At 39.2% G+C, this 25,472-nt stretch overlaps 1 protein-coding gene across 3 annotated transcripts in view; it reads right to left on the minus strand.

The window, feature by feature from the left end:
- Window positions 1–24,874, minus strand: part of NEDD4 (NEDD4 E3 ubiquitin protein ligase) — a 122,809-nt gene extending 97,935 nt beyond the window's left edge. The window contains exons 1-2 of one of the 3 annotated variants that reach the window (XM_025472713.3): window positions 24,718–24,874; window positions 8,520–8,593 (exon numbers count right to left, since the gene is read on the minus strand). In XM_025472713.3, coding sequence (XP_025328498.1) covers window positions 8,520–8,593; window positions 24,718–24,762 — 119 coding nt within the window. In that variant the 5' untranslated portion in view covers window positions 24,763–24,874. Of the gene's footprint in view, window positions 1–8,519; window positions 8,594–24,717 lie in introns of those variants that run through there. The other 2 variants (XM_025472715.3, XM_049104097.1) reach the window with 2 other exon arrangements.
- Window positions 24,875–25,472: the final 598 nt, after the last annotated feature.

A 25,472-nucleotide genomic window follows, 5' to 3' on the forward strand; every position in this document is an offset into this window, starting at 1 on the left:
TACTATTCTTCTTTTTTTTTTTTTTTTTTTAAGATTTTATTCATTTACTCATGAGAGACACACACACACACACACACACAGAGGCAGAGGGAGAAGCAGGCTCCATGCAGGGAGCCTGACGTGGGACTCGATCCCGGGTCTCCAGGGTCAGGCCCTGGGCTGAAGGCGGCGCTAAACCGCTGAGCCACCTGGGCTGCCCCTGTCCTCATACTATTCTAACTGCTCCATCTCGGTCTCTTTTTTAGTCTCCTCTCCTGCAATCTACTACTTAAATACTGAAATTCCCTAAAGTATTATCTTTGGCCTTTTGTTCTTTCAACATTTTCCCTTCACAATATCATCTATGGGTTTAATAACTATGTACTCTCAAATATAAATATTAAATGTAAATATAAATACATATCTTCAATCTTACCACCCAGCTAGACACTTTCACCTGGATAGTCCACAATGTCTGTTTCAGAGTTTTGTCACCCCCCCCCTTTTTTTTTGCCTTTTTCCATGTTACTTATTCACAGTCAACTAGCTATATAAAGGGGGAAAAATGAATTGGCAGGAGTTTTGAGGGAAAATAGGGTATAGGTGGAAGGGTAGGACTTAAATAGAAAATAATCTTACACACAGCTAGACAGAAGATTTGCACATATGCTTTTTAAAAAATAGTATACTCTGAGGGTAACAGAGGAAGATAAAATCACCATGAATAAAACACACTAGCAACTTCTTATCATTGCATAACCCAAAACAGAAGTCTCAAAAAATGGTATGCATTGTCTGTCATGATTTACAGATACTCATGAAATACATATTTCCAACATGGAAAAATAAAGACTAACATTGAGTAACAGATGAATACAATGCAGAGGGAAATCATGTACATGACAACAGCTATCATCTGGTAGCAAAAATAGATTTAGGCTGATGTTAATATCAAAATTAAAGACATTCAAATAAATTATGCCAATACATTAGGAATACATTATTCCTAATATCATAAGAAAAACTACTTATTGCTCTTATTCATAACTAAAAGGTCTGAGAAGAATTTTGCCCATTTTTTAGCTGGCTGTTTTTATCATATTATTTTTGAGTTGTAAGAGGTCTTTATGTATTATGAATTAAAGGCTTCTATCAAATACATGTTTTGAAAATATCTTCTAATCTATGGCTTGCCTTTTCCTATTCTTACCTGTGTCTCTCAAACAAAAGTTTGTTTTGTTTTAAAGATTTTATTTATTTATTCATGAGTCACAGAGAGAAAGGCAGAGACATAGGCAGAGGGAGGAGCAGGCTCCCCTCAGGGAACCTGATGCAGCACTCAATTCCAGCACCCCGGGATCATGCCCTGAGCCAAAGGTAGATGTTCAACCACTGAGCCACTCAGGTGCCCCTCAAACAAAAGTATTTAATTACGATCAAGTCCATTTCAATATTTTTCTTCCTTTATGGTTCACACTCTCTAAGTCTCACTTAAGAAATCTATGTGTAACCCAGTAGAGCACAGTTTTTCTCCTATGTGTCCTTGTAGAAGTTTTAGAATTTTAGCTCTTATTCATTTTCTATATGATATGTGGTAGGAATGAGGTTTATTTTGTTCCATACAGATAACCCACTGTTCCAGTACCAAAGATTATCCTTCTCTTGAATTATCCTTATGATTATCCTTAACACTTTTTGTTGAAAAGCAACCAGCCATATATACGTGTGCATGTGTTTCAAAACTTTTTCTTCTATTCCATTGAACAATATATCTATTCTTATGCCAATGCCACTGTTTTGATTACTATAGCTGTACAGTAAGTTTTCAAATTAGGTAGCATAACTTCTCCAATTTTGTTCTTTTATGAAATTGTTTTGGTTTATCCTATGTCCTTGACCTTCTATAAAAATAATGGAGTCAATTTATTAATTTCTCCAGAAAAACATGCTAGGATTTTGATCGGGATTGTGCCAAATCTAATTAATTTGAAGAAAGATAAAACTCTAACAAAATGAATGAATCTTCTAGTTCATGAACATATTTATCCATTGATTTAGATCTTTGATTTCCCTCAGCAATGTTTTGTGGTTTTCAGTGCATAGTTCCTGCAAATCTTTTGTTAGATTTATTTCTAAGTTTGTTTGTTCTTCAGTAGGCTACATGGCCATTGTAAAGCCCAACATGGGGCTTGAACTCATGACCCTGAGATCAAGACCTGAGCTAAGATCAAGAATCAGATCCTTCCAACTGAGCCACCCAGGGGCCCCTCTGAGTTTTATTTTTATGTAAATGGATATTTTTAAAATTTATTTTCCAACTGTTCACTGATAGGACATAAAAATATAATTGATTTTGGTACACTGAATTTGTATCTTATGGCCTTGTACCCTATTAGGTCTAGCAGATATTTTTGTAGATTCTTTAAGGCTTTCCATGTACATGATCATGTTGTCTGCAAATAAAGATAGTTTCTTCCTTTTCAGTCTGCATTTCTTCAATTTTTTCTCCTTGCTACATTATACAGCTAGGACATCCAGTACAGTGTTGAATTGACTGTAAGAGCACAAAACTTTGTCTTATTCCTGAATTTAAGTAGAAAACATTCAGGCTGTCACTATTCAGGTTTAGGATATTTCCACTTCTCCCTAGTTTATTAGGAGTTTCTATCATGAATGGGTGCTGAATTTTGTCAGATGCTTTTTTGCTTTCATTGAAATGATCGTGTATTTTTCTTGTATTCTATTAATATGATGAACTACATTAGTTAATTTTTGGATGTTAAACCAATCTTACATTTTATTCCTAGCTTGCCGAGATTTTTTTTTTTTTTACCATGAACAGACGTTGGGTTTTGCCAAATGTACTTTCTACTACTGAAGAATGTATTTTTTTCTTCTGTATATATTAATATGATGAATTACATTGATAGGTTTAAAAAAAAAAAAACAGAAAATTTATTGTGTGACTAACTGTTGAAATCCTTAAGATGATCCAAATGCCCCAACAGAGTTTAGTTGTTCCTACATGGAATCCACACTTGAATCTGAAGAATATAATTTTTGGGTGCCTCATTCAACCAGTCCCAGTGGTATTTTATCTTTTAGCCTTAGCACCCCAGTTGTAGCTTCTCTTCTTCTTGGCAGGATAGCCATATTTGACTTCTGAAGGCCTTAGGGCCACAGTTGCGGCACACCGTGTATGTCTGTGATGCTTTCCAAATGATGACGTCCCCTTTGTTATCTTGTTTCTACAGTTGAGACCAAAGAGGCTGGAAGAGAAGGCACTTCTACTATAGCCTACACTGATTTACTTTTTTTTAAATGTTGCATAAACTTTATGTTCCTGGGAAAATGTCCACCTGGTCATATATTGTTATATACTGTTTGATTTAGGGCGATTCAAGTTATTTCTTCTGTGATTAATTTTGGTAATTTGTGTCTTCCAAGGATTTTCTCTATTTCATCTATGTTGTATATAATTCCTTATTGATATGAAGTTGTGCAGTGTTCCCTTTTTGTCTTTTTCAATTCCATAGGATGTATAGCAATACCTCTGCTTTCATTCCCATTATGGTAATTTGTACCTTCTCCCTTTTGTTTTTGATCAATCTAGATGGAAATTTTTTTTTTTTTTAGATGGGAGTTTAAAATTTTCATTGATCCCTTCAAAAAAGAAGCTTTTGACTGCAATGATTTTTTTCCTATCATTATGTATTTTCTATTTCACTAATTTCTGCCTTTATGTATTTTCTTCCTTCTTACTTTGGAACTAACTTGCTCTTCTTTTTCTAAATTTTTTTTAAGATTTATTTATTCATTTATTTATTCATGAGAGACACAGGGAGAGAGAGAGGGAGAGGCAGAGACACAGGTAGAGGGAGAAGCAGGCTCCATGCAGGGAGCCTGACATGGGACTCAATCTGGGGTCTCCAGGATCACACCCTGGGCTGAAGGCGGCGCTAAACCACTGAGCCACCCAGGCTGCCCTTTTTTCTAATTTCTTAAGATCAGAACTCAAATCATTCATTAGATTTTATTCCTTTTCTAAGGTAGGCATTTTAAAACTATACATTTTCCTTTAAGTATTACTCTAGCTGCATCCCACAAATTTTGATCTTGCTATATTTTCATCTACATTGTTCATTCTGTTCAAAATGTTTTCTAATTTCTCTTGTTTCTTCTTTGACCCATAAATCATTTAGAAGAATACTGTTTTATTTCTAAATATTTGGGATTTTTCTAAATATCATGTAATTATTTATAACTTAATCCCACTGTTATCAGAGAATATCCTGTATATAATTTCAATGTTTTCAAAATTCCTGAGACTTGTCCTAATATGGTCTATGTCTGTGAATGTACCACATGCATTTGAAAAGAATGTGAATTTTGCAGTTTGATTTATTGTTTTATGGCCCAACATATTACGGCTGGCAGGCTCTAGAGTAGCTCCTATTATCCCCACCTGCTAATGTCAGGTTGTGTTACCTTTTGTGTTACCTCCTCTTAAATGTAGGAAGGACCTATGTATCCTAAACAATACATTATGGCAAAAGTGACAAATGTATGACATTTTATTATATAAAGTTATAATCCATCTATTCTTAAATTCCCTCCTTTGCTAGCATTGAAAAAGCATGCTATTAGGTTGCAAGCTACCATATAAAGAAGGTCATGCAGCAAGGAGCTTAGGGTGGCTCCTGGCTGACAGCCAGCAAAACTGAAGCCCCAGTCTGGCAATCTGCAAGGAACTGAATGTTACCAACAACCACATAAGTTTGAAAGTGGATCCTTTCTCAAATAAGCCTCAGATGAGTCCACAGCCCTGGCCAATACTTTGATTGCAGTTCTAGGAGACCCTGAAGCAGACAACACTGCTAAACCGTGCAAGGATTCTGACCTACAGAAACTACGAGATAGTTTGTTCTTTTAAGCTGCTAAGTTTGTGATAATCATAGTCATGCTTAAATAAATAATACATTTATGGGCTATGCTAGTGAATGTACTATGTCCATCTGAAAAGAATGTATATGTGCAGTTGTTATAAATAGTGTTCCTTATGTTGAACTTGCTCATAATATTGTACAAATTTACGTTTTTGTTGATTTTCTAACCTAGCTGTTTCATTGACTGCTGAGAGAGGTGTTAATGTCTCCAACTATGATTGTGGAATTTTTTTTTTTTAAATTTTTATTTATTCATGATAGGCACACAGTGAGAGAGAGAGAGGCAGAGACACAGGCAGAGGGAGAAGCAGGCTCCACGCACCGGGAGCCTGACGTGGGATTCGATCCCGGATCTCCAGGATCGCGCCCTGGGCCAAAGGCAGGCGCCAAACAGCTGTGCCACCCAGGGATCCCGGAATTTTTTATTTATCTTTTTTATTTATCCTTTTAATTCTGTCTAGCTTTGCTTCATATATTTTCAAGTTCTGCTAACATATATACATTTATGATTGTTTTATAATTTACTTATGATTTATGATTGTTATGGCCTACTGGTTACTCTTTTATTGTTATGACATGTCTGCAAATACTTTCTGGTGTTGAAATCTACTTTATCAGATATTAATATATGACTTCAGTCTTTTTATGCTTACTATCTGCATGGCATATTTCTTTGGGTCTATTTTATTTCACCTTAGTTGTGTCTTTATATTTTAAATTTATCTTTTATAAACAACATGTAATCAGGTCTTATTTTTCAATCCATTCTAACAATTTCTGTCTCATACTTACCTTAGTCCACCAATGTTTAATGTTATTATTGATAAGGTTGGATTTAGGTCTACCAATTTATTATTGATTTTCTATTCTTTCCCTTCCCTTTTTTTCCTTTTCTTTCTTTTTTTCTTCCTTCCTTTTTTTTATCATTTAGATCATTTAGTCTTCCTTTTCTGGCCTTTAATTATTTTATTTTTTCAGGAATTTCATCTAAAAATATGACTATAATTCTTTACATTGTTTTCAGTGGTTTATCTAGGTATTACAAAGTGCACCCTTAATTTTTTGTTCCACTTACATTTAATGTTGTACCTACTAACCAGGTCCATAACTGTGTTGAGGAGACAGAGCTGGTGTATTAAATTAAGAATATGCAGATTAGGATCTGCTGAGTGAGGAGGAATAAACCACCCACATGGGGTTGACAGGTAGCTTCCTCAGCATCTGAACTCCCACTTTGGGGAAGTGAAAACCCCACGGTCATTTTGACTGAAGGCATTTTACTATTCCAACACAAAGGAAGTAAAGTCACAAGATTTGTTACTTACAGACCCAAGAAACAGAAGAAAATGGGGAGAAGCAATGGGCCATACAAGGGGCAGTCCTCCGCTACCGGGTCATGAGTGAAGAAGAGAAAGAACAGGGTGACAAGCACCTATTACTTATAAAGTGGTTGGGTGGAGGTCACTAACTTTTTGTGGGCTTAACTCTAAGTAGTTATTTTAAAAAGGTGCCCTGGGAAAAGCATAGGGGTAACTTGTGGCAGGAATCCCAAGCTCAGATCCTTATCTAAATGTCCAGACTCTGCATGTGAGCAGGGTTGTCATAATGTAAAATGCATAGGCAGAAACTAAAAATAGTTGTTCTTTTTGTGAAAATAACCCACTGTCCTTTACACCATAGTTGTTATATATATTCCATCTACATATAATAAAAATCCTGCAAGTAATGTTATAAGTTGTGATTTAAACAGGCATATGTTTAAGTTATGAAAACAAAAATCTTTTTCATATTACCAAATACCATTTTCTTATTCCTTTCTGAGGATCTGAGTTTCTGTTATCTATTATTTTTTAGTTGGAAGAATTTCATTTATTTCTTCTTACAGGGCAAGTCTGCCAATGATAAAATCTCATAGTTCTCTTTTATCTGAAAATGTCATTATTTTGTCATCATCCTGAAGGACATTTTCACTGAATACAGAATTCTGGATTGACAGTTGTTATTCTATTCTTCCATTTTCTTCTGGCCTACATAGTTTATGGGGACAAGTCAGCCCTTAACTGAATTGTAGTTCTTATGTATATAATATGTTTCCTTCTCTTTCTTCTGTCGGGATTTTTCTTTATACTTGGCTTTCAACAGCTTGACTATGATGTCCTCAATGGTGGTTCTTAGTGTTATTCTGCTTGGGATTTTTGGATACTATATATTTGTGTCTTTTGTCAATTTTTTTTAATTGGCCATTATTTCTTTTAAAAATGTTTTCCTGGGGCACCTGGGTGGCTCAGGGGTTGAGCGTCTGCCTTTGGCTCAGGTCGTGATCCTGGGGTCCTTGGATCGAGTCCCACATCAGGCTCCCTGAAGCAAGCCTGCTTCTCCCTCTGCCTGCTGCCTCTCTGTGTGTCTCTCATGAATAAATAAATAAAATCTTTTAAGAAAATGTTTTCCTTATTCTTTCTCTATTTCTAGGACTCTAACTTCATGTATGTTAGACTGTCTAATATTATCTAACGAGTCCCTGAGTCACTGTTCATTTTTAAAAACTTTTTCTATCTTTGTCTATCTCTTCAGTAGGCTCCACACTTAGTGTTGAATCCAAGACAGGGCTTGAACTCCTCACCCTGAGATTGAGACCTGAGCTGAGATCAAGAGTTGGACACAACCAACTAAGCCACCCATGGGCCCTGTATCTCTTGTTTGCTAATTAGGAAATAATTCCTATTGACCTAATTTTAAGTTCAATTAAGTTTTCCTCTTCATCTGAATTCTATTAATTCCACTCAATTTTTAATTTCAAATATTGTATTTTTCAGTTCTAGAATTTTCATTTTTTATGGTTTCTATCTCATTCTTGAGGTTTCTAATCCTTAGTGGTACAATATGTGTCAAGTATTAAACATGTTTTTGAGCATATATTCCTTTTTCTATTGAGAATGTGTTCCATCTTCCTGATTCCTCATAGATCAATTAATTTTGGAGTATATCCTGGACATTATTAGTGTTAAATTGTAGAGACTATAGGTTAATTATCTTATTTGGACAAGAACCATAACCACGTTTCTTAGGCAGCAACTCATATCTCTATTCAGATCTTTTTTCTTTAGCTAAGCTGTTTTGAATCTGCTATCACATGTGTTATTCAGGGTCAGCAAATATCCAGAGACAAAGTTTGGGAATATACTCTCTGGGTCTATTCCTTCCAGAATTCCCACCATTGCCATGTGGTAGTTCAGATACTGAGAAATCTACTGGAAATGTAATCATTCCACTTTGCACAATAATTTACCAAAAATATTATTATTCAATTATTCATCTATTTAGAAAATATTGTCAACCAGCACAGTTTAAAATTACAACCCTGGGGAGCCTGGGTGGCTCAGTAGGTTAAATGTTTGCCTTCAGCTCAGGTCATAATCCCAGGATCCTGAGATCAAGCCCGAGTCAGACTCCCCATTCAATAAGGAGTCTGCTTCTCTCTTTGCCCCTCCCCCTGTTTGTGCTCTGTTTCTCGTTCTGCATTCTCTCTCTCTCAAATAAAATCTTTAAAAATAATAATAAAATAAAATAAAATACAACCCAACCTAATATACTTACCTAGCTCCCAAGATATCCTTTTTCGCAAGGCCTATTCCAGCTATAACTTTGACCCTCACAATTCGTGAATTTTCCTAAAATATAAAAAATTATATATTATTTTCACATACTTTATAACATGTCTAAGACACATACTTTTAAATATATACATATCAAATAAAGTAATCAGGATATTAAAATTACTTGGAAGACTCTTTTTCAATAATTAATTTGATTAAAAGCTATATAGGAGGGACCCCTGAGTGGCTCAGGTGTTGAGCTTCTGCCTTTGGCTCAGGGCATGATCCCACTGTCACAGGATCAAATCCTGCATCAGGCTCCCAGAAGGAAGCCTGCTTCTCCTTCTGCCTATGTCTCTGCCTCTCTCTCTCTCTGAGTCTCTCATGAATAAATAAAATCTTAAAAAAAAAAAAAAGCTACATAGGAGAAAATAAAAACTACATTGTTATTCCTAGATAACTTGATTATCTACAAAGAAAAGACAAAAAACCCTAGAGTTAAATTATTACATTAAGAACTTATCACTGCTTCCAAGAAAATCTATAGTCAAATTCTTAGTACTAATATCTATCATTGTTGCTATGTACACAATAACACAAAATGAAGAGTTTATAATCATTAGTAATAACTATTTAGAAAGGTAATTATTATTTTTAGGTTTTAATTTAAATTCCAGTTAGTTAACATACAGTACATTAGTTTCAGATATACAATATAGTGACTCAACTCTTATACAAAACACCCAGTGCTCACCACAAGCACAGGCCTTAATTCCCATCACCTGTTTAATCCTACCTCCCCTCTGGTAACCATTAGTTTGTTCTCTATAGTTAAGTATCTGTTTCTTGGTTTGCCTCTCTCTCTCTTTTTCACCCTGTGCTCATTCTTTTAAAAATCCCATTTAATAGATTACACATTAAATAAAAACATAGTATGTTGATACTGTAATATATCAAGTAGATATGCTTTAAATAAAACCATAGTATATTGAAACTGTAATATATCAAGTCTTAAATTTTCTGGATATCTTAATGCTATTATAATGTTTTATATAAGAATGTCTTTTGAGGGATCCCTGGGTGGCGCAGCGGTTTGGCACCTGCCTTGGGCCCAGGGCGCGATCCTGGAGACCCAGGATCGAATCCCACATCAGGCTCCCGGTGCATGGAGCCTGCTTCTCCCTCTGCCTGTGTCTCTGCCTCTCTCTCTCTCTCTGTGTGACTATCATAAATAAATAAAAATTATAAAAAAAAAAAAAAGAATGTCTTTTGAGATACATATTGAAATATTCAGGGATAAAGTGTGATAAAGTACAATTTACTCTTAAATCACTCAGCAAAAAAAATGTTGAATGTGAGTGTGTGTCTGTTTGTGTATGTACATAAAGGGAATAAGTAAAATGTTACCAATTTGTGGATCTAGCTGAGGGGTATATAGGTGTTCATTATACTACTATTTTAACCATGCTGTAGATTTTAAATCATTTGAAATTAAAAGATGAGTAAGAAAATATTATAAAACAGAATGTATATTTTAAAGAATTCCCAGTAAGCAAAACTATTAGCTGCAGAGAAACAGAATTAATAAAAAATGTAAAAAACTGTTATGGGTAAAATTTTAAAAAGTTATTGAAGAACACTTAAATAAATGAAGAAATTCACTATGTTCATGGATGGAAATATTCTATATTACTGTCTGTTTTCTCCAAAGTAACCTATAAATTCAATACAATTCCAACTCCCCCTACCCAGATTTTTTTTCATGAGTATTAACAAATAATTGTAAAATTCATAGCGGGGCAGCCCAGGTGGCTCAGCAGTTTAGTGCCACTTTCAGCCCAGGGCGTGATCCTGGAGACCCGGAATCAAGTCCCACGTCAGGCTCCCTGCATGGAGCCTGCTTCTCCCTCTGCCTATGTCTCTGCCTCTCTCTCTCTCTCTCTGTCTCTCATGAATAAATAAAATGTTTAAAAAAATTCATAGGGAAGAGTAAAAATCAGTACAGAAGTAAATAATAACATTCAATCACTATCTTATACTATATACAAAAACAAATTCCAGATACTTTAAGCCTTATAAACAAAAAAGAAAGCTTCAAAAATTTCCCAAGAAATTTTAGAATATTTCCATGACACTGAGGTAGGAAAGGACAAACCCTAATGGGAAAAGTGGCTAGATTTGACATTAGAATTATATATCTCTTATACGAGAAGAGATGCCATGAACAAAATGAGAAGTCAAGGAGATAGACAAGGCGCAAGTATCTAAAATGTGTGCCATTGACAAATTATGATTATCCAGAACATATTTAAAAAAAAAAACCTCCTAAAACCAATAAGTGAAATATAAACCCAATACAAGAAATCATAGAGAATGGACAGTAAACATATGAAAAGATCTTCAATCTCACCAGTAATCAGGGAGAACTCTAATATGCTGTTGGTGAAATTATAAATTGAAGAATCATTTTGAAGACACTTTTGGAAAATCTACTAAAGCTCTAAATCAATAATCCAAAAATTCCACTTTTAGGTCTATTCCCTAGATACACTCTCACTCATGTACTCGAGGACATAAGCACAGCAGTATTCACAGGAGCATTTACAAGATCAACAAATATGAAATAGATGTTGCCCAACAGATAGCAACATAATGGGTTCTATTATACAATCATTCCATCAGCAAGTAGTCATATTCCCTTGTGAGCAGAGGCCTGAAAAGGAGAAAATATATATATCATGGAGTATTTATTTCAATCTCTCCTACTTCTAAATGCCCTACTTCTAAATGCTCCACCCTCATTCCTGGAGGTTTCACTGAATAAATATGATAATGGAAATATTCTATTAGCTCCAAAGCTCAGATGACAAGTTCAGATAATACAAAAAACCTTATTAAAGATGCTCGATAAAATATGTTTCCGCTAGCCCCAAACAAAACTAAATCCATAACTGATTTTACAAGAAAGAATGGAAATACTCAGGTACAAGAATAAGTTAGAATTAAAAATTAGGAAAATACATGAATTGAAATCTCAGTTTTCTGCAGAGACTCATTCCCAAAAATGTGAAGAGATTTGCAATCACCCTTTCTTCCTGGGAAAGTCCCACTGAATAAATAGACCCATTAAAGTATTCTATTAGACTGTAGAGCCAAATTCTCATTTCCCAGTTGTCTGGGAAATGGCTGTACTTTCTTAGATAGGTACAGATCACCAACACTGAATTCTGAAAATCAGAAGTCTTTTCTGTGATGACTTAATAAATAAATACAAACTTTTTGTAGTGGTAAAGCGTAAGCAAAAGTGTTATGAGCAAATAATATTATTTGATAATTTCAACTTTTATAAACACAGACAGGTGTTTATAATTTATATATAAACCTAATTGAGGAAACAGATTACCATACCCCTCTTATTTATTTATTTATTTATTTATTTATTTATTTATTTATTTATTTATTCATGAGATACACAGAGAGAGAGAGGCAGAAAGAGGGAGAGGCAGATTCCCCAAGGGGAGCCTGATGTGGGATTTGATCCCAGGACCCTGGGACCATGCCCTGAGCCGAAGGCAGATGCTCAACCACTGAGCCACCCAGACATCCCTACCATTCCCCTCTTAAAAAGTTAATCCATATTGGTAGAACCTCTACTGAAAATATGCCCCAAAAGTCTAATGGAGAAAAATGTAACAAGCGTTAATTTTAAAAATTCCAGGGCATGACAAATTACTCACAATCATAAACACATTTAACTTTTAAACCTCGTTGCATTTCCTACCACAAATATCAGAATTAGTTATTTTGGATGTTGTGGTTAACTGATGTGAAGCTATATTGATTTAAGATTCTGTCATAAAATTAAGAAATGCCCTTTATTTTCATATTTGCATCCCTTCAGTGCATTTTATAAATTGCTAGAAAATTGCCAAAGTGGACTTTTGCAACCATATCCATAAGCAGAAATCATAATATCTCATAGTATCTTTGAAACTGAGAAACATAAATGCAACAAGAGACTAAACTCTTCAATAATTTTGGAAACAAGATATTCAAAATACTGTTAATAGACACATAGAGCTCAAATGAGGAAAAAGAAATGAAAATTAAGCATCTTCTCATTTTTCAAAATGGGAACACTATCTCCAAATAGATCACAGCTCTTCTCTAAAGCTTGAGACTTCCCCTTCCACTCCTAAGAAAGCTTTCTTGATTTATGAAAGTGAAATAGAAAAGTTGCAAATCCTATGCAAAGATATGTGGCTCTTCTCAATGATAGTGTGAAACAAAATGGTAATGTGTTACCTATGCAGGAGGCTACAGTAATTAAAAGCGGCTTTCCAGGCCTGAGATTTCTCCACAATTCATGAAAACAGCTACTAACTGCTCCCTAATCTTCTATCAACTCCCCCAAATCCAGGAATAGGAAATGCAGAGCTTTAGATCTTTCCATCCTTTCCAAATTCTTAAAATTTTTGTTCCTCTCTTTATCCTTCTCCCACCCTTCTGTTGCCTCCCTCCCACACCTAACTCTCCCTTCACACCTCCAGGCTACCTGTGTTTACTTATCTCTGAGATTTTGCACAAGTTAGGCTCCCTCTGCCTGGAATAGTCTTCCCCATCCTCTCCCTACCCCTTCATTGTTAAAGTCCTCTATCATCTGAGCAGTCATTTAAAATGTATTATTAAGGGGCACCTGGGTGGCTCAGTCAGTTAAGGGTGAGTTAAGTGAGCTTTCAGCTCACTCAGGTCATGATCCCAGGGTCCTGGAATTGAGCCCCGTGTGGGGATCTCCGTGCAGCAGGGAACCTGCTTCTCCCTCTCCTTGCCACTCCCCCTGCTTGTGCTCTTTCTCTCCCTATCAAATAAATAAAATATTTTTTAAAATGTATTATTATCTAATGACAGAAAATAATTATCATTTTTAACAATTATCATGTTAACTGGAGTGATATCTATTCTATGATAATTATAAAAATGTATGCTGATGAAGATTGAAAGGAAATATGCAACAGTGATAACTTTTTAAAAAATGAAATAAAATAATAAGATGATAGGGCACCTGGCCGACTATATCAGATGAACACCAGACTCTCAGTTTCAGTTCAGGTCATGATCTCAGGGTCCTGAGATGGAGCCCCACGTCAAGCTCCATGCTTAGTAGGGAGTCTGCTTAAGATTCTCTCCCCTTCCCACTGCTCTCTCTCAAATAAATATATAAATACATCTTTTTAAAAAAATAATGAGATGATAAAGGCTTTTCTCAAATAAATATATAAATACATCCTTTTAAATACATAATGAGATGATAAAGGCTTTTGTTTTACTTCTTAAACTTTTATAAATTTTAAGTTGTAGTTTAAGAAAAAAAGTCTTGTCCTTTCTTCAAAGTCCAAATGCCACCTTTTCTAAAAAGCCTCCATAGTTGAAATGAATTTTCCCCTCTCTCTGTAAAAGGCCCATTTTTATAGCACTTATCACATATGGTCTTCCATCTGAAGAGACAAATGATATGTCTTTCTCCACTATTAAAACTGTGAGATTTTGAAGCTCAAGAAACTTATCTTTTCATTATCTTTGTATTCTCTCTGTGGAACCCAGCAGAATACCTGGAACACAGCAGGTGCTGACAAATTCTTGATTAACCACAAAAGTTTCTGAAGTAGCTGAAAGTAGGAAGAATGCACTTTATCTAAAGCAAGAAACGTATGCACAAATGGTGAGCCCAGAACCCTGGCTGCCAGATCTAAACTCACCAAACAGAAGATTGCAAGACTGCTCTCTGTGGAAGCTAAGTAATGAAGGGAGGGGGTACCCAAATGTTCTAAATATTTATATGTGAGAGTCCCACTGTGAAATGAAAGATTCAGATAACCTACCACGAAATACTCCAGTCAACAGTGCCCACTATATAGAAGATGTAGGTCAGCAAATGAGGGAATAAATTAGGAAAGAGGAAGACACAAGAATAAAGAAACAGTGGCTCCAACACAGAAAAGAGATCAAGAGAATTCTCACAATGATGGCAAATGGAAGCCTGCAGGTGATGACTACTCATCAGGTATAGAGTGCAAGCAGTTCAGAAGGAATGTGACATAGCAAGAGGCAGTTGCCAACAAGAATGAAGGGAATGGATAGCATTCATTATATATGTATGTAATATATGTAAATATACATATATATAACCCCTACATTGAGTAGTTTTAAAACTCTGTCAGTTTGCAAATTTGTGACAAGCATGCACGAAATGAAAGCAAGCAAAAAATGTGCAATAAATAATTATAAATATGACAAAAGGGTTCTGATGTAAATAATACTGTATTCATGTAATGCAATAATATAATCACTGCATATTTATTTTAAAAACTATTAGAGTATAAAGGATTAATTTTTGTCCTTTTTTTGCAACATGTTTTATAATTTATGGTGACCATATTTTCAAAACAAAAGACTGGACTGGCAGCTGTCTTATTTCTCTGGCATGTAAATTTGCTGGAAGCATTTTATAAAAATGTAAATGCTAGATCACCTGTATTGGAAAATACATGAAAAAAAAAAAAAAGAAAATACATGAAATGAGGATGGTCCTAGTAAAAGTGGAGTGTATGACTGCTACACATTTGCTATGCATGTTCAAAATTCCTCGGGAGTGTTTGGCAGTAATAACCGTGATAAACTAGAATAATCAGAATCCTTGGATTTAAGAGAAAGCTGTGGTTTTCAAAGTGTGTTCTCCAATGGTATGAGCACCATATGGGAATTTATTAGAAACACACATTTTCAGGCCCCCTATCTACTAAATCAGACACTCTGTGGTGGGGCCAGTAGCCTGTGTTTTAAAATACTTCCCAGGTGATTCTTATGGACACTAAAGTTGAGACCCACAAGTAGACAGCATGAAGGTAAGAATGGGAAGTGCTATAGTTAATGCAGTTGTGGGACGATTCTCCTAGAAAACTATACCTTTATTTATTCAATCAAAACTACATAATTTCCAAAAAAGAACAACTCATCATCAGTTCCCATTTTAACACTACTCTTAAATTTGATAGCACCATATATGCTTCTTTATACATGAAATGCCTCTGGAGAGATCCACATCAAGCTGATAACCTATATTGTGGAAAAGACATTTTCATAAGATTTGTAGATGAACATTCACAGTAGGTTTATTCATAGTAGGCAAAAGCTGGAAACAATAGATGTGTCTGTCAAAAGGAGAATGGATAAACATCTGGTATATTCATACAATGGAATACTACTCAGCAATAAAAAGAATGAGTTGCTTATACAAACAACCACATGGGCGACTGAAAAACATTACGTTAGACAAAAGGAGCCAGATACAAAAGAATACATACTGTATGATTCCATTTATATGAAGTTCCAGGACAGGCCAAACTAATTCATGGTGATAAAAGTTTGCCTCTGGAGAGTGAAGTGGGAAGTTGACTGGAAGAGAGCCCCAGGGGACATTCTGGAGTGAAGGAAATACTCTTTTTTAAAAAGACAAACAAACAAAAAAAGATTTATTTGAGAGAGAGAGAGAGAAAGCACGAGCAGGAGAAGGAGCAGAGTGAAAGGGAGAAGTAGACTCCCCGCTGAGCAGGGACCTGATGCAGGGCTCAATCCCAGGACTCTGAGCTGAAGGCAGATGCTTAACCGACTGAGCCACCCAGGTACCCCTGGAGTGATGGAAATATTCTATACCTTAATTGAATTGTGTGTTACATGTGTGTTAAAAACCACAGTACATCAAAGTGTACATTTAAAATGTGTGCATTTCACTGTTTATAAATTTTACTTCACTCTCTCCCACCCACCAAAAAAAAAAAAAAAAAAAAAAAAAGGACATTATCAGACAAAAACAAAAACCATGAGAGTTTATTGCCAGCAAACACTAAAAAAACTTCTACAGGATATACCTCAGGCAGAAAAAAGTGATCCTGGATGGAAAGCCAGAGATGTGACAAGAAATGAAGAAACAACAAATAGAGAAAAAGTTAAATATCTGAGGAACAGATATTAACTATAAAGAAGTGCTAGTGATGATGATATGTGTGTGCACGTGCCCATGCATGTATTTCGTGAGTTTCCCTAGCCTGACTGCCTGGGCTCTGCTCTTCCTTCCTCTTCAGATTCATCTCCTGACACCACCATTTCAGCCTTCTTTCCATTCCTCTCCATCTTATCTTCTACACATCCAGTAGTTCTGTTTACCTGATAGGCTTTTTGCCCCACTCTTCACCTGGCGACCTCCTATTCATCCTTAGGTTCAGATCAAAGGTGACTTCCTCATACTCTCTCCCCTCCTTCATATCATACGTGATGAACTAATCTTTCCCATTTTTTACTTTTATCTCACATCCGTTTTCCTTGACATTTATAAAATGTCTGTGTGATTATATATTTACTGTCCTTCTCTTCCTGTAGGCTATAAACTGGTGAAGTCTGTCATTCATTATTATCACCTCATGACCTGATCCAAATGCCTTACACATAGTAACTGTTCAATGGATATTCAAGCAAATACAGAATTCAAGTACTTCAGACATCCACCTAAAACCTATTAACAAAAAAAAGACATAAGATACGTAAGAAGGGTTACAAGTTAATTTTGGATATGTTATATTTGTCACCTTACGGAGAGTCTCTTCTGTTAAATTCTTTTATTTGGGGAACTATTTGCAGTAGGACGGTGGAAAGATCAAGTGTTTGGTATTAAAGAAATCTGAGATTCAAGCCTACATCTGCAACCTAATAGGACCCAGTCCTTAGGGATGCCTGGGTGGTGCAGCGGTTTAGCACCTGCCTTTGGCCCAGGGCGCGATCCTGGAGACCCGGGATCGAATCCTACGTCGGGCTCCTGGTGCATGGAGCCTGCTTCTCCCTCTGCCTATGTCTCTGCACCTCTCTCTCTCTCTGTGACTATCATAAATGAAAAAAAAAAAAAAAAAAAGGACCCAGTCCTTGAGGAAATCACAATCTCAAATTCTCTATCTATAAAATGGAGATAACACTATCTACTTTTGAAAAACTGTTTCAATGATTACAACTGAAGTATGAGACCATGTGACCTGCTGCTTGGCAATCAATATAGCAGGCAATCAATTAAAGACAGCTCTGATTATATTTAGGTTTGACTCTTTCGCCTCAAAGGAGGATATTTTCATTAAGGCATCTTTATGCACTGACATGATCATTTACATTCATTGCCAGTGTATCTCATATGTGGTAACTCAACATTTGAGTCAGGCCATGGGGTTATTCCTCAAGACTTTAGCAAAGTCTTATCAAAACCTTTTTTCATTTGTTTGTGCTGTGTCTTTCTCCCTACATTTATTTCCAGACTTCTCCTATCTTCTCCTTTCATCTATCCTCTTAGATGTGCAAGGGAGCCAGCCTAACAAGGGAGAGTAACACTGATGGCCAGAGAATTCAGTCAGTAGACAGTGCTTTCAGCAATTCAAATCAGCAATCACATTCTCTCAGTACTATGGAATATTCTTTTTTACTTATTCATGAAAGACACACAGAGAGAGGCAGAGACATAAGCAGAGGGAGAAGCAGGCTCCCTACAGGGAGCCTGATGTGGGACTCGATCCCAAGACCCCAGGATCACTACCTGAGTCAAAAGCAGACACTCAACCATTGAGCCACCCAGATGCCCCCACAGAAGATTCTTTATACCGGACACAGCTAGGGAATGGGAGAATCAGCTGGTGTAAATATCCTGCTCTGACAGATGTCAAATACCTATGCCAGATCACTGAGAGTGACAAGACTAGAATTCCGTCCTGGTCAAATTTGATTTTCCATGCCCTTGTTCACCCTAAATGATTTACAGGTGTCTTCCAGTTCCAAGGTTCTATTCTTATATGATAGATAAACTGCTAATAGTTAACTGTAGAAAAATATATACATATAGCCCCTTCTAATCTCTTCCTGGTGTAGAGGAGTCAGTGTCAGGCCCACCTTAGGGCAGGGTTTGGGGGGAGGAGGGAGTTTCACAGAGAAGCATGGTCAGCATGCTCACCAGCATGGGGCATAGAGGAAAAGGGAGGTCACATCCAGAGATGCACCAGTAGGCACCCACTTGCCTGGGACAAAGGCAACTCTGCAGTATTCCTACTAAAGCTGAAAGTGAGGTGCACAAATGACAGAGTAGATGCCTGCGTGGTTGGAAAATTAGTTACACCAAAAACATAAGTAAATAGATTGGGCAAATAAGTAAATATAATGAGAATAATAAAAGTCAGAAATTTAACTGGTAGAAAAGGTATTTATGGCTGGAAGGTACTCTGAGGCATTAGATTTGAATTTGAGAAATGATATGAATTAATGATCTTTAAATACATGTATACAGACTGTATTATGAAAAGAGGTATACATTTATGTGTGTGCACACACACATATTTTTTAACTATTTGCTGAGATGGCTCAAGAGCAATGACATCCAATAATAATGAGCACACTGAGCACCCAGATCTTGGCTACAAAAAGGCATTTTCTCCTAAATGGAACTAGTGTTCCTAGGAGAATGGCTGGTTCCAGACAGGGGTGGGCCAGGCAAAATACAAGAGCTGTCTGGAACATCTTCCGCTAGAAAGTAATGAAGTATTCAAAGAATGATGGAGACCTGTCACAGTAACCTAGAAACCCCCTTGAAAGGGCTTCCACTGACCAAACTGTGAAAATTTTAGCAACAAAATATTTATTGATAGTAAATAATTACAACCCATTGAATAAGGTAGAATTCCACATATCCATTGCTGATGTAAATACATATATAAGAAAGGGAAAGCTCTTCTTACACAGTATGCCAATTAATAAAGATAGGAATTAAAAAAAATAGTGTTTGATTCAGGCAAAGTCATCAATGAATGCTCAAAGTGGTGGATGGAAATCTGAGAAATGAAGAGTTGACTACTGGCATAATCTCTGAAGACATCTCCACAAAATACTAATGGATTTTTTTTTAAGAATTATTTATTTATGATAGAGAGAGAGAGAGAGGCAGAGACACAGGAAGAGGGAGAAGCAGGCTCCATGCCAGGAGCCCGACGCGGGACTCGATCCCAGTACTCCAGGATCGCACCCTGCGCCAAAGGCAGGCGCTAAACCGCTGAGCCACCCAGGGATCCCCACTAATGAATTATGATGGGGGAAATAGTGACATTACAAAAAAGAAACCTGGCTCTCGCCAAAATGATCAAGTGAGCAAGGTTATCATGGACAGTGATGGGACAAATCGCTATTATGTACTCCCTCTTGTGATGCACTGAGAACACAGCTTCATCTCTGTGATTTCTGCCAAAAAAGCATGACTTCAACATGACCCTGAGGAGGCAGTAAACCGACCCAGGCGGAGGAACATCCTACAGGTTGTTTGGTCTGTACTCTATTTCCTGTCAAGGAACTGACAGAAAAAGTAGACTGCCAAGACATGATAAGTACATGCAACCTATGCTCCTATGTGGGCTCTTGGACCAGAAAGGAAAAAGAGAAATTACTAAAACACCTGGCAAATATTGACAGGATCTGCAGATTGGATGGTAGTGTTGTACCAGTGTTGATTTTCTGGCTTAGAGGACTGGACAGCTGTTATGTAGAAGTGTTCTTGTTTTAGGTGTTTAGAGGTGATGGGGCATTGTGTCTGAAGCTTTCCCTCAAATGATTTAGAAGTAAGACTAATGAGGGGTGCCTGGGTAGCTGAGTCAGTTAAGAGCCCGATTCTTGATTTCAGCTCAGGTGGTGAATTCAGGGTGATGAGATCAAGCTCTGGGCTCAGCAGGGAGTCTGCTTGAGATTATCTCTCCCCCTCCCTCTGCTCAGTTGTACTCTCTCTCACTCTCTGAAATAAATAAATATTTTTTAAAAATAATTAAAATGGGGATCCCTGGGTGGCGCAGCAGTTTGGCACCTGCCTTTGGCCCAGGGTGTGATCCTGGAGACCCGGGATCGAATCCCACATCGGGCTCCCAGTGCATGGAGCCTGCTTCTCCCTCTGCCTGTGTCTCTGCCTCTCTTTCTCTCTCTCTCTCTCTCTCTGTGACTATCATAAATAAAAAAAAATAAAAAAAAAATAAAAATAATTAAAATGGCAAAAAGGATTATGGATGAACTGTGGTGAAATGTCAAGAACAGGAGAACCTGCATGAGGAGGATCGGAGTTCTTTGCACTGTACTTCCAACTTTCCTGTTGGCTTAATAACTAAAAAGTAAATTGCTGCAAAACAAATTCTTTTTTATCCACTTCTTTGGTCCCGTGGAAACCTATGAAAAATAGAATGATGCTGGAATTAAGGAGTTGCACAAAGGGAGTAATGGCAAAATCAACATGTGAAAGTTTGAGATGGATGCTAATGCAGCTAGGCTTCAACTGTGCTTCTCCTTCCTTGTGTACAGTGAATAAAAGTTTGGGAACTGGGTTCCCAGGCTCAGTATGATGCTAGGACAGGCAAGGTCTGTTTCTGCTTGGCACTGGTAGATCTAGAAGTGTCAACATATGCACTTCTGTTACCCTGCTGCTTATGTGTTGTGGTAGCAGTCACCACCAAAGGCATCCATTCTTCCACAGGTACAAATTGTATTTCCTAACTAACAGTGAACACTCTCTTCTCTTTCCTTTTCCTTCCTTCTTTACCTTGTTTCAGTCAGGTTTCAGTTGTAGGCAACAGAAATTACTCTAGATGTTTTGAGAAGAAACGAGTTAATACAGGGAATTAGGTCTTAGAAAATCACTGGAAGAGCTGTAGGGGCAGGCTGTAGACTAGGCCTCCAGAGAACCTGGAAACACCTCAAACTGGCCCACCCAGGAAATTGCCACTTCTGCCCCAGTCAGGAAGGTAGGTAATCAGGAACCACCACCAGATCTGTAGGCTTTGCAAACATACCCTATCTAGTCATCAGGAAGCTGCCACCACCACTGGTTCTGCAACTTCCTATTGATACTCACAAAACAAGTTACCAGATACCAAAACATTTTTGCAGGAAAAGTCAAGGTCTACGTGACTATGCTTGTCAGAAGAAAAAGCCAAAGAAACAAGAACTTATGCTCCACTTCATTTCTACTTTCCAAATCTCAAGTAAGTGCACTATACTGGGAAATCTATCTCAAAATCCATTTCCAGAACGTTAAGTGCCAGAAAGTATGAGAAACATATTGTTTAGCTTCCCAACCTCTGCAAAATAGGGAAGTCCACTGAAAAGAGGCTGGAAGGGATGCTGAATTCCAGTGTACATATCTACCACACTCCTCCTCACCAAAGGTTAGTGGGAGTTAGCCTCTATTGTTAATCCCCAGAGACTGTCAGCAAATCTGGTATAATTTATATTCACTATTTCCTTGGTTTGTTTTGTTTTAATGACAAAATTCTGCACATGAAGCCAGGACCATCTCTTACTAAAAGACATTTATATGTGGAATAAGAACTAAAATTCACTGAAAAGTAATAGAGAAGAATTATGATCTAAACTTTGGCCTACTTCAATGAGCCACTAATATGCTCATACAGTGCGACTCAGTGGTTAAAAATATTGGTTAAATTATAACTCTCCAAGTATCTTGTAACCCATGTCTGTTCATTTTTCTTTTTGTTTTAGTTTCAAATTTAAAGTAAGAATCATCACTTTTTCCTGCAAGAGAAAAGCTACCTTATTTTTCATCAACAGCAGAGGGCTGCCTATTTCCGTCTGTGAGTTCTAGAAAATAATGTTCTTCTTCTAAAAAAGAAAAAAAGTGAGGGGGAGGTCTTCTAAACCTTCTAAACCACCACTTTGTGATGGACCAGAAAATAAATGACAAGAGCGATGAGATGGCCACCTCTACCAGAAAACAAGTGATTTTTATCTTTCCCACCAGATTCTGAGCTCCTCACAAAACAGGCAGGGACTGTTTTTTCTATCTGTATCCCTGGTGGCCAGCACACTGCATGATACAGAACAGACAGTTAATAAATGTCTGTTGAATAAATAACCGAGTGGAAGAAGTGGAAGACAACACTCCATCATCATGTCTCTCACCTTCCTATCTCACTCCCTTCCTCAATGTGGACAAAGTAGACAGATGGAACTGCAAGGAACTTTGAGTCACAGGACAACTGGCCCCCCATCATGCAAACAGAGTGGGCCCCAAGCCATGAAACTTCCCTAGAAGTACAAATCCCTCAGGATGCAAGTTCAGGAAAACCTCATTTCAAAAGGTGGAGTTTCTGGCCTTTATTCCCAATTGCTTACTGACCACCCACTAACTGCCATAATTCGTTTTATTTCCGCTGGGCGGAAGGCTGATGTGAGAAGCAGATAACTGAAAACACAGAACCCGTACCAAAGAGAGAAGAGTAAACAATGCCTTTGGCAATATCCTATGATCAATTTGGCTTTGCTGGAAAGGAATGGGATGAGAAATCTGGAAATCAGGAGCTACCTCTGAGTAACAACCAAAAGGAAAGAAAGTCCAAGGCCAGCCCGATTGGGTTGGATGTCAGCTTGAGGTTATCTGCATTGAACAGCTTATCATAGCAAAGCAGGGAGACCTGACTGATAAGAAAGCTATCAGTGGTTCCACACCGCACTATTCTCCTCTGATCTCCTCCGCTGAACAATAATGGACTTTAGCAGGAATATCATCTTGAGCCATCACATACTGTTGTTTCTGAGGGTCCATCAAGCTGCCACCATTTTTCCACCACCACTTTGCTTCTTTTCTGCTAGCAGTAACTAAGAAACAAGCTCTAATATTACATGATTAGTCTCAAAACACACTGAGATAATGTGCCGGCATAAATAAGTTGCCCGCTGTTTATATACGAAGAACTGCCAAGATGAATGTAAAAGACATTTTGTAAAAGACAATTTGAAGATATCAAGTTACTAAGAGAAGGAACTACCCCAACACTGTCAGAAGATAAATTAAATTCAGGGTGATGTATTACATTTAATTGGGTCCCATCTTGATAGCAAGTACAGGTGACACTTAGCCAGTCAACAAGAACGCCTAAATTTTGTTTGTTTTTTTTTTTCCCCAAACTGAACTAGTCAACTGTTAGACTACATAGCTTTTCATCTCCCACCCATTCCCATTTTTGAGACAATCATCAAGAATTTAGAGAAGCCACATCTCATTTAAAACGAACAACTTGGGATCCCTGGGTGGCGCAGGGGTTTGGCGCCTGCCTTTGGCCCAGGGCGCGATCCTGGAGACCCGGGATCGAATCCCACGTCGGGCTCCCGGTGCATGGAGCCTGCTTCTCCCTCTGCCTGTGTCTCTGCCTCTCTCTCTCTCTCTCTCTCTGTGACTACCATAAATAAACAAACATTTAAAAAAAAAAATGAACAACTCATTCCAAATGGCTTTAACTAAGTGTGAGGCGTAACCAGCCTAAGTTATTTCGAGAAGAGACAACTTTGCCTTCTCAAATCATGGAACTGAATTTTCAAAGTGAACCGCTGTGGGAAGTTCTTTAAAGTATGTCTACTTTTTCAGCTTTATTTTTTAATATCGCTGAAGACCGGTTGATATTTAAACACAGCATGAACTTGCCACACTTGACACAAACTGCCAAACACGAGGAGTCAAATCTATCTGCCTGCTGTCCCATGGCCATCTCCAGCTAGAGGGTTAAAAACGATTTCAGATTTTTAAAAAAAAAGAAAAAAAAATCAAAACAGCTAATGACAATTCACTTGGAAGTCTTCCTGTCAAAGTCCATGAGGTCAAGTCCAGCGGGCCTCCGCCAGCGCAGGCGGATCAACAGCCGGGATGCTGACCTGCAGGGAAACCGCCGCCCTCCCGGGGCTCCCGCACCCCGCACCCCGCACCCCGCACCCCGGGCAGGGGGTGGCAGGAAGGGGCCCCGCGCACCCACGCCGCTCGCAGCCCGGCGCCCCTCCCCTGCACTTCCTGAAGGAAACTGGAGGAAGGCGGCGGCTCCGGGAGGAGAGGGGTGTGGAGTCCACGGGCTGGGAAGAGAATGCGCTCGCTGAGGCTGAGGCTGAGGCTGAGGCTGAGGCTGAGGCAGGCGCCCCCCACCCCCACCCCCACCCCCACCCCCACCCGCGCGCCAGGCCGCCCCAGGTCCGCACGCCGCCCTGCGCGCTCCCGGGGCTCGTGCGGGGCAGCGGGGGCCGACAGCCGACCCTCTGGCCGATGAGCCGCGCCAAGGGGAGCCCGCCCCGCAGCCCCTCGGCCCCCGCACCTCGTCCTCCGGGAGCCCGAAGACCTCCACCGCGCAAGTTGCCATTTCCGAACGGTTCCAGCAAACCGGACGCGCTCGCCCCCGCCCCGGAGTGGGAACCGTAGTGCGGAGGAGGAGGAGAGGAGGAGGCGGGAGGAGGTGGAGGAAGAGGAGGCGGCGCTCCCCCAGCGGCCGCAGCGCCTCCTCCGGCCAGTGCGCGCCAGGGGCTCGAGGAAGCGCGGCGGGAAAGGGCCGGCGGCGCGCGTGCGGGGCGCGGGGGGGCCCGGGGCGGAGGCGGGCGCGGGCGCGGGGGCGGGGGCGCGGGGGTGGGGGCGCGTGCGGCGGGGCTCGGGGCGTGGGGGCGCGCGTGCGGGGGCGCGTGGGGGGCTCGGGGCGGAGGCGGGCGCGTGGCGGAGCTCGGGGCGTGGGGGCGCGCGTGCGGGGGCGCGTGCGGCGGGAAGAGCGTGCGTGGAGGGCTGGGGAGGAGGCGCGCGCGTGGCGGGGGCGCGCGTGGCGGGGGCGCGCGTGGCGGGGGCGCGCGTGGCGGGGGCGCGCGTGGCGGGGGCGCGCGTGGCGGGGGCGCGGGCCTGAGCTTGCCGTGCGGCCCCGGAGTCGCGGGGAGCAAGGCTGGGAGGCGGCGCTCGGCCTCCCGTCCCCCGGGAAGCACAGCTGCGGGTTTCCCCAGCAACAAGTCTCAGATCCGCTGCAGAGCGCGGCCTCTAACCAGACGCCTGGGATCAGGAGCGCTTAATCCACCTTCACCGCAAGTCAGATCT

Source organism: Canis lupus, chromosome 30, assembly GCF_003254725.2.
Source record: "Canis lupus dingo isolate Sandy chromosome 30, ASM325472v2, whole genome shotgun sequence".
In the NCBI taxonomy this organism is placed as follows: domain Eukaryota; kingdom Metazoa; phylum Chordata; class Mammalia; order Carnivora; family Canidae; genus Canis; species Canis lupus.